This window comes from Branchiostoma floridae, chromosome 2 (assembly GCF_000003815.2).
Source record: "Branchiostoma floridae strain S238N-H82 chromosome 2, Bfl_VNyyK, whole genome shotgun sequence".
Classification (NCBI taxonomy): Eukaryota; Metazoa; Chordata; class Leptocardii; order Amphioxiformes; family Branchiostomatidae; genus Branchiostoma; species Branchiostoma floridae.
In genome coordinates, this window is record NC_049980.1 from 33,981,662 (window position 1) to 33,991,737 (window position 10,076).

A 10,076-nucleotide genomic window follows, 5' to 3' on the forward strand; every position below is an offset into this window, starting at 1 on the left:
TTAAACACAGCACAGATGGTCGCCACTAATATTGGCTCTAATGGAATATTCTTGTACTAAAACGCTTCACATAAAATAACGGACGATACTTGGGCAATAATATTAGCTGCGTCTGAGATTGCGGTCACACATACCGTAAATCTTTAAAACTTTTGCGGAAAGCTCCTTAATTAAACGGAATTTTATTCAAGAGCATTCAGTTGTAGCCCAAAGGGATGAATTGCTTGTTTCGTACCGTATAAAATATAACATTAGAGGACACGGGACACCTGGAAAGGTCTAACATATACATGTAGATTATAAGAATACATAAACAGACAATAAAAACCAAAGATTTATTTTTATGGTTTTCACAGTGACCTCAGTGATACTAAAAGCTTTCTTTCTAAGGTCCTACCATGAAATAAAGCCACTGCAAAAGTAAATGAATTAACAATAGTTCTCTGTTCATCGCAGGGAGGGAAACATGCTGACTGATCTGCTTTTTTCTCAAAGGAATGCTTCCAGAAATAGCTGAATATGGCTCGTAGTGTTTCAATGGGATCGTTAGTTTCATGTGCATACAAAACATGGTGTACATGTAAGGACACTAAAACTGTATTATTCAAGCAACTGGATATGATTTTGTGAACGGTCTGATGTTTCAGATAACATTCGTTATCTTTTGTCAGTGACACTGAAGAGATCCTGTTGAAGATCAAGTTTTATATTTTCATTATCTAAGTAATAAAATTTTTAGTAATATGCAGCAATAAAAGCTTATGCCCTTCAGGAAGCACTTGTACTTAATATCAAAGACAGATGTAAGTCAGGATTGTTACGAGAATATAGTTCAAGTGTTTTGTACAAGCTTTTAGAATCCTGGATATATCGTGATTTCTAGTAATACTCTCTAGGCACTATAGAAAGTTCCTGATCTCCAGAAAAACGTACAAAACACTGCAAAATACGTTCAAAACAAGCCTTACGGCTACAACTGCTTGCGCTGTCTCAAAACACCAGCCTCTGCCTCCCAATATTGAGATGTATCACGCTACCCTTTCCCCAGCAATCCTGTATTCCGTGTTCATTAATAACCCGGGTGCGTCTATGGAAACAGATGTGCCTGTAGTGCCGGGAGCGCGGCCAAGGCCAGGCTCCCAGGGGAGGGTTCACGGTGGGAGGGCCGGGTTCCAGCGTCCCGGGGGAGGGTTCACGGTGGGTGGGCCGGGGGCCTCCAGTGTGAGACATACTGAGTACACCATCAATATTACATGGATCTCCCTTCACGCCAGGGTCCTTACAGTACACACGTACATCTTATGTACACACGTCATGCCACCTTCCACCTGCAGGGCTCGAAATACTTATTTCTGCATATCTGCACTGGTGCAGGTAACATTGAAATGGATCATACAAAAATTGTTCAGGTACCATTGCTATTTTTTCTTCTTCTTTTATACTTAATAGGTGGTAACAGTCAATGCAGCTAAGAACAATCGACATACAACTACACCATTATGTATAAAACCCAGCACGTGGACCAGTGCAGGTTAGGAGCAGGTAGACATCAGAAATACCTGCACAGCTCCAATTTTACCTGCACTAACCTGCATAGCCCTGACCAGGCATTATATACGATGGGAAGACTGGATGAATCTAACCACATGACGTGATCCTGGCAGGAATAGAAAAGAGTTTTTTTTGCTAATGTCTGTGTCATTGTTTTAAACGTTTAGGTTATACAGCTTAAACTTGCTGACAATCAGAAATGTTGCTAAGATGATTGTGGTTTTAATTCAGTGAAAACACTGCAATCTCCAATGAAATTATCTTGTAAGAGAATAATAAACTAGTACTGGGTCAGGCAAGGCAGGGTACTGTGACTCCCAATGAGGAACCCATCCCCCCAGTACTGTGTACCTGAATGTAGATATAACATCAGGTACAGGTATAGAGATTTAGGTACTCTTGTCCTGACCAAGCATAAATGTATGGATCCATATGATCCATATTTGCCACATTCCGCAGGATAGTTCACACAGGACTACCAAAAACATTGTAAGACCAACCAACAGTCGGTACCAAACACGGTCAACAACAACAAACTGCATCATGCTGTCAAAACCTAGGACCAATGCAGAAAGGAAGCGCTTCCTCTACCGAATGGCTTGCCACTGGAACAGTCAGTTACGTATGTAATGTTGTGCGTGTATTAATGTATTTTATGTAGACCACTGGAAGCATTGGCAACATAATATTGTTAGCTAAAAGTGGATCTGAATAAAGACAAAGTCATATGATATGAACTGGACCGGAATATAAAAAGAGGACAATACACTTGTACTGTATACCTGAATGCAACATCAGGCACAGGTCTAGACATTCAAACAGAGGTCCAGACCTGTAGTCTGTACCTGTACCTGAACCGTTTGACAAAGTAGCTGGTAGTCTTCAATGGTGACAGAAGCATGAATACTATAGCCTGGGTACCATCCGGAAAGTAGTTCGCTCTGGCGTTCATTATTTACTATATACAGTCGCTTCTAGCTCTGACATTCATTATACACAATATACAGTCGCTTCTCTGTGTTTCCGTCTGGGAACACGGACCATCTAAACGTCTGGAATCGTCCAAATTCTGGAAGCAGGCGCTGACTGGTCCCCACATATGAGCAAATTATGGAATGGTTTCAAGCGATCACAAGCTCTCCGTCTGCTTGCGGGAAGGCCTGTTGTCATCGAACGAGAGCTCTAGAACCTATTCCTTGATTCGCTTATTAACTGACGTTAGCACCAGATGGTTTGAATGCGCAAGTCTCCAGACGGATAGCAGAAGCGAACATAGGGGCGAACTACTATCCGGATGGTACCCAGGCTATGAATACTATGCACTATTAACAGAATGTTCATTAAGGCTTCAGATATCTTACGTAGAGAAGGATGTTTTTCTCAAATGGTGCTGATTTACATACCCACACAATGTTTTTATCTTGTTACGGTGCTGAAGTTTTATCAGTGGTATAAGTAGAATAATAATAAATGTTTTTAGTAGCAAAAGTAGTTAACAAGTTATACTTCCCTGCAACTGCTGAATCAACATGATAACTGGCATGACAATGTGAGTAAGATGGCAACCACAGACCGACAGTTGTGAGACCAAAATTCGATTATTTGACCCTTGATTATATTATAGGAATATGATATGACATAAAAGTATGGACAACAGAATTTTAAAAAATTGTTCTTTGTGAAATTTGTTGTCAAATATTTGGTTACAGCCTCTAATGAAAAGGGGAAGTTACCACTATCAGGATGAGGACATCTAACAAAAGGACCACTGTACAGTCTACAGTACATAATATATTGTGCTGCTAACTTTGTAATAACAGTAACAGATCAGCCATGAATAGTTTCATCAGGTATGTAAATTACTACAGAACAATTTTTAAGTTCCTTGCACACAACCAAATAGTTTATACGTAGCTGACATTTCGATGACTGTCTACTGCAGTCATGAACTTGTGAGGGGGATATAAACTCAGTCATATTTGGGGCCGCATTCTTCACACTACAGCAGTGCCACCTAGCTGCAGTGTGGAGTATTGTGTAATATTTTACTTTTTGATCATGGTAAGTTGGTAACACATCAGTCGTCAAACAAGATCTTCTTGCCCTGGAAGGCGGCGATCTGTCCGGCCTTTTCCTTCTGCTTCCGTTTGGCACAAGTCAACAATGGGGACTACACCATCATCACATCTAATGTAGTAGCCTGGCATCCAGCTGTACTGCAGTATAGCAATGTTTTACTTTTTGATAATGGTAAGTTGGTGACACATCAGTCGTCAAACACGATCTTCTTGCCCTGGAAGGCGGCGATCTGTCCGGCTTGCTCCTTCTGCTTGCGTTTGGCTGCCCAGGACGGGTGGAGGTGTGCTGGGGAGTCTGACGAGGACGGTTTTGTCACTTTACCTGCACCTGCATGGGCAGCACAAGTCAACAACATGGACTATATCATCATCTCATCTAATGGATTAGCCTGGTATCCAGCCGTAGTATAGCAAATACTTGTATTTTTACTTATATTTGCAGAGAGGACATGTAAGATAAATGACACAATTTCCTATTTGATACCTGGTGCTCTGGTGTGCTGCTGAGGCTTGCCCCTGGCTGCAAACTTCTGCAAAGTCCCTCTGTAAAATCAACATTCTTCAGTCAGAAAGGAAAACAAAACAAACAGAGAACAAAACATATACTAAAAACCCAAAGGCACACATGGATACATTGAACCAAGTAATATAGTATGAATATCAGTTGTTGTTTTTTTCTAGAAATACAGAGATCATACTTTTGTGAACTTCCGCTAAGCAGCGTTTTTCAGTTAACAAACACAAAACATACCAAAAGATACACAAGAAATAGTGAAACCAATAAGACAAATTTCCAATGGATACCATTCCTAAGTCAGCATACAGATGTGCCCCATGTGGCAGAGACAGTCATTGTCATATAGGATAGGACTGTGTAGCCATAGCCAAAGCTGTAGAGCTGATATAAATTTCGATTTTGTCATGGACGATACTGACCAAAGGAGACCACATGTAAAACCATCTTTTCTAGAACACATCATGAAGACAGAAGGTGAGTGGGTGGAGCGACAAAATGAAGGAATGATGTGTAGGAGGGGACAAATCTTACCTTTCCATTGGTCTTTTTCCCATCTTTTTCTCAAATTTCCCCTTCTTAACATGTCTTCCTCTCCTGCCCCCAGAAAGACTCCCAATGAAAAGAGACTCCCCCGGAAGCGCCCTCGCCACCGCCGGTACTCCCAAACCTCCTCCGGAGTCAGGCGTCGTTTTTCTACCGTCCGTGTCTTCCTCTGGGTCTGGGTCCCCTTCTCTAAGGAACATGTCATCTCCTTCAGTCACTGTTGTCTCCTCTTTGTCCTCCTCATCTGCATCTTCATCTTCCTCAGCATCACAAGCTGCTTTTCTGGGACCCTTTCTCTTCGCAGTCGAAGGTTCAGTTCTTTTTGTCGACAGTTGGTCATTTGTTTCCCTGCTTTCACTAAGATTTACTTGTGATTCAGTTTTGCTTTCCGTCGGAGATTCCGTCATCTGACTGGAGATTTCTTCCATCTCACTGTCAGCATCCTCCTCCATCTCCTCCTCACTGTCTTCTTCATCATCTTCACTTTCACTTTCTGAGTTTCTTGTACTTACATCAATCTCCACAGTGCTTGGAGACTCTGTCAATGTCTTTGTCTCGCTCGTACTTTGGTGGATTTTGCCCTCCTCACCAACATCACTTACACTGCTCTCACCATGACTACTAGTCTGCCCAACTATGACATCAGACATTTGCTCAGTGTTTTCAACAGTTGAGTCAGTTTGTGTCTGTGTTTTTCCTGTGTTTTCTGCTGGTCTGTTTCCTGTTTTCATCTGTTCTGTTTTGTCAGCAGTTTTCTTAGCCTTGTGTCCTGGTTGTTTGTCCTTCACAGTTTTCTTCATGTGAGAAACCATTTTCTGGTCAGGAACGATGCTGAATTTGGCTGAAAGATGAAGGTCATATAGATGTTACTCAAAGTTCAAATGCTGTAAGATATACTGAATAAGACATTTGTAGTAAACCTTTGTCCATATCCTCATTTGAACAGGCGTTCCAACTCGTTTGAATACAGAAATCAGTTGCCCATTTCAAGTTTCTTGGGTAGCAGAAGCAAACATAGGAGCAAACTACTACTCGGATTGGACCAATCAGCGCCTTTGTCTAAAATTTGGATGAGAATTGAATATTCCAGGCGTTAGAGATGTCCAAGTTTCCAGACGGAATAGCAGAGGAGCGACTGTACGTAGCGTATAGTAATAAACGTTGGAGTGAACTACTATCCCACTAAATTCACTTGTCCTGTCCTATACACACACAAAATCAGTTGTTTTCATTTTTCTTAGCTTTTTTCCTTTATTTTCCCTTGTCTATTTGTACTGGGCACTTGTGTTGTGACTAACCCATGCACGATCTGCAGTTAATCTCCACAGACAGGCTACGCAGTACAAAAGAAGAAGAAACTACTATCCTGATGGTACCCAGGCTACAACTCACCTCTGACCGTGTCCAGTTTTGCTTTCAGAGCCTTGTGGCTAATCAGTCTGGCCATGGCTCTGTCCTGGCTGGAGGAGGCTGGCTGTGGGGAACAAACATCAAAATTTCATCATTCACCTTTGCAAACATAGCCCAGTTCCATCAATCCATGTGACAGCAATCTCTTAGAGACTGAGCAGCAATCATATGTGTGATTCAAAAGACAATAACAACAAAACACACAAAACATGAAAAGATTTATGTATGAAATTTGTTGATCAGTCTGTCAAAATCCTTGGTACCTCGGTAATCACAGCCTCTGGTAAGGGGGAGTCATGAGGTGAGTTATTCCGGTGAGTATTTTGTGATGTTTAAAACAAATATTGTATTTTATTAAGTCAAAAGAATATTGGAATCAAACACATAATGCAGATTGTATTAACCATGATGATCATGAACATGAACATAATGGTCAACAGCTATATTATTGGGAATTTGTCATAAAAACAAACAAACAAACAAACACACATTATAACATACATTTGAACAGGTACTGTATAAGTCACTCACATTACTCAACACTTTGTGCTCATCCAAATCTGCAAACAGGCCGGCTTTTGTGACATCATCAGGCTTCAACCCCTGCAGGGAGAGAGAAAGAAGGTCAGCCAAACTTCTGAAGTTGGCATCTGATGATGGCTTAGATGATGAAGACCAGAGAGAAATACATCTCAGGGCTCTCAGCAGGATGTTTTCACAGGGTAAGGGCATCTCGATGCAGTAAAGCCACGTAGAAAGCAGGGCAGGCGTGAGCATTGTAGGGGGGTCTAGGGGCATGCTCCCCCTTAAATTCTTTATAACTCTCAAAATCCCCCTGCCCATGCTGGCTGACGCAGCGTAAGGGCCTAAATCATACCGTAGGAGTCACAGTGTTAGTGCCCCCAACACTTAACTACAGTGGGGAGAACCCTGTATCACACAGGAATCATCTTAGATCTGAACTTTTGTGTTGCACAGAACTTGAACTTCTGTCTCCAGAAGAACTTCTATTTTACAAATTCATTCAAACTAAACACTACTTTTGGACTTACACTAGTCTTGTAGTTATCATTTTCAGACTAAGCACTGTAGTTCAGCATTGATGATACATGTGAAATGCTGTCCAATGAGGGCCTGCTGAACCCCAGACAGAATCCCTACCTTGAGAACAGTGATGTCTTCATGCAGTTTCTCGGCGCGGTGCTTGTTTCTCGCCAGCTGGTCAGGCTTTCCCCTGGGGGAGAGGGATTTCATTTCAATATTTTTTATTTAAAATTGTAACAAGGCAATACAGGAAGCTTCTGGATTCAAATCCCCAGCAGCACAACCCAATGCTGTGCCTTTGAGAAAGGCACACCTGTCTCCTCACTGGTGAAAATGTGTCCCTAGCATTGGTCAGTTTGTCATCTCAGATGGGGCATGAAGCCTCCTGTTGGTCCCCTGTTTGAGGAGAGCCACCAGATCCCACCACACTAGTACAGTGTCCCTTACCTCCCTCATGACCTCAATGAAAAGCGGCCTGCTGGCCGATTTGAGCTTCTCGTGAATAAAAATGGTTCAAACAAAAACAGTTATGGAAAGGAGTCCCTCCTGGTGTGAGTGGACCAAACCTTACAGTCCTGCCTTACCCAGCTCGTAAATACAGGGCCAAAGTTGTGTGTTTCACCTAAAGAAAGTCTACCAGCTACATAAGACAAAACAAAGGAGCTTTAAAACTGACTTCTTGTCCCTGAGTTTGCGGATGTTCCGACACAGAGTCTGGATCAGGAGGAGGCGAGCTCTCTTCACATCCCCTCGGAGGAGCACAATCTGAGAAGGAATCAAACAGGGATGGCGGGTTTAGTAACTGCATCTTCAACTTCTCAGTACAACGTCCTTGCTGATAAGTACATGTATAGGCTTATTTTGGAGGTTTTTTTTCTGCTTGTTTGGGACAATACTGTCGGTGGAATGCGGGAAAAACAACCGCTAATGTGATGATAACTAATGTTATACTGGGGAGGGGCGCGCTGTCGGCACTGAATTCGTAGAAAATGTTCAACGGAGATCGCTAATTTTTCACGGTTCTTTGAGATATTACTTTTGTTGCAGTCTTTGTTTTCAAAAGATCGATAAATGGAACTTGTTTATTGAGAAAAGTGCGCTGTGAACACACCTTTTTTTTGTGCTATATATAGTATATTTCTTCAACTGAAATGAACTGTTTTTACAGATAATGGATAAGTAGCTAATTTGGAGAAAGTAACAACGTCGTGGCGCAACCTGAAATGCTGATGGTTCAAGTTGGTTTTTGATTCAGGTTGTCACCTGCGCAACCTGGCTGAAAAAAGTATTTCGAGCACTGAAGGTGAAACAGTTCTCGTCTCAACCATTGCCTAAAGTTGCATATAACAATGGTCAGACATGCTTTGTTTATGTCTCAGGGGCCTCCATCTTTGAACTATAATCCACATTTCCTGTCACAACACATACATTCTTGTATAATTTTACAAAGTCAAGTGTGAAACAAGCTTATACAGGTTTTTCAATAAAGAGTAGAGTAGAGTAGAGTGATATTTTATAGTTTGAATTCCCCGACCCTGTTACGCAATGTCATCTTCATGTGTTCTAGAGACGTACGCTGTAATCTAACATAGCTCAGATGATTTTAGATAAAAGTCTGTACAGTGTATACAACAACTATAACAACAAATATACTTTGCAAAGTTGCAAATTCGGGGTGTTTACACATACATTGTTATGTAGACCATTTCCCTTCTTTAGAATCTCTCCCCCCGAGTTTATTTTATCTAAGATGTAGTTTGACTTACGTACGTCTTACGTATGATGCCTGGGACCCTCAGCCTAATGAGGTTAAGCATGAATAATGTATGGAAGGAGAAGAAGAAAAGAAGAAGAACTAGATTGCCCCCCTCCCACAAGTGGGTCACACATACTACATCACAAATATATACGTTAACATAAGAAATCTCGCACACTTACCTCTTTATTCAGCTCTGTGAAATTAACCATGTTTGGCCTCGACGATATTCAAAAGCAGAGAATCCATAAAATTCGGATACGGAAGAATTTCAGGACAATACCGAACATGCGACAAACCGCATGGTCGCACAGCGGAGGTAAAATATTTTTCGTAGTGCTGCAACCGTTGTGCGCTGAAACCGGAAGTGACGCGCGTATACGTGACTCCTGACCTTTCTGCTTGCTTCTTGGAATATGTTACTGCGCAGACTCCAACACTTAATGTGATTCGCTCGGGCAAGGAGGCTCGGGCTACCACCGGTGTACTACATCTTTAATAGACAGCATCTTTCATTTAACTACAGGCCAGGTGAGACACTGTACATGTCAGTAAGGTGTGTTATCTTTTCATGCAGGCCAAGTGAGACAATGTACAGGTGTGTAAAGTGCATTTCCATTGTCTACAAGTACAGCCCAGGTCAGACCCTGTAACGTTACATGTGTGTATTAAAGGGTTTTTCCAGCGTCTACAGGCCAGGTAAGACACTGTAGAGGTAGCTAAGGTGTGTTTGAACAGTGTTTCCATTGTCTACAGGCCAGGTGAGACTCTGTACAGGTGTGTAAGGTGTGTTTCCATTGTCTACAGGCCAGGTGAGACTCTGTACAGGCGTGTAAGGTGTGTTTCAATTGTCTACAGGCCAGGTGAGACCCTGTACAGGTGTGTAACTTATTGTAAGGTGTGTTTCCATAGTCTCGGGCCAGGTGAACCCGTACAAGTGTGTAAGGTGTGTTTCAATAGTCTATAGGCCAGGTGAGACTCTGTACAGGGTAACTAAGGTGTGTTTCCATAGTCTACAGGCCAGGTAAGACACTGTAGAGGTAGCTAAGGTGTTTCTCCATTGTCTATAGGCCAGGTAACACACTGTAGTGGTAGCTAAGGTGTGTTTCCATAGTCTACGGGCCAGGTGATACACTGTACAGGTGATAACCATGACAGTCCATAGTCTACAGGCCAG

General features: G+C 42.1%; 1 protein-coding gene and 1 long non-coding RNA gene across 2 annotated transcripts; both read right to left on the reverse strand.

Annotated features, from left to right (window-relative positions):
- Positions 1-3,132: 3,132 nt before the first annotated feature.
- LOC118409214 (serum response factor-binding protein 1-like) lies at positions 3,133-6,831 on the reverse strand. Its single transcript, XM_035810083.1, has 5 exons — positions 6,631-6,831; positions 6,082-6,163; positions 4,678-5,530; positions 4,114-4,172; positions 3,133-3,957 (listed from the first exon to the last, which is right to left on the reverse strand). Exons 1-5 carry the CDS (start codon positions 6,829-6,831, stop codon positions 3,818-3,820), a joined length of 1,335 nt encoding a protein of 444 aa, XP_035665976.1. The 3' UTR covers positions 3,133-3,817.
- Positions 6,832-7,255: 424 nt separating this feature from the next.
- Positions 7,256-9,217, reverse strand: LOC118409642. Its single transcript, XR_004830471.1, has 3 exons — positions 9,082-9,217; positions 7,820-7,908; positions 7,256-7,333 (listed from the first exon to the last, which is right to left on the reverse strand). It is a non-coding gene; the product is annotated as an uncharacterized LOC118409642 (long non-coding RNA).
- Between the last annotated feature and the right edge of the window lie 859 nt (positions 9,218-10,076).

Bases quoted from the DNA above. Each gene is read 5' to 3' on its own strand.
- LOC118409214 (XM_035810083.1), bottom strand. From the start codon at position 6,831: ATGCCCTTACCCTGTGAAAACATCCTGCTGAGAGCCCTGAGATGTATT. The intron at 6,164-6,630 runs GTGAGTGACTTA...TGTTCCCCACAG, and splicing joins AGCACAAAGTGTTGAGTAAT to CCAGCCTCCTCCAGCCAGGA. The intron at 3,958-4,113 runs GTATCAAATAGG...CTGCCCATGCAG, and splicing joins GCAGCACACCAGAGCACCAG to GTGCAGGTAAAGTGACAAAA.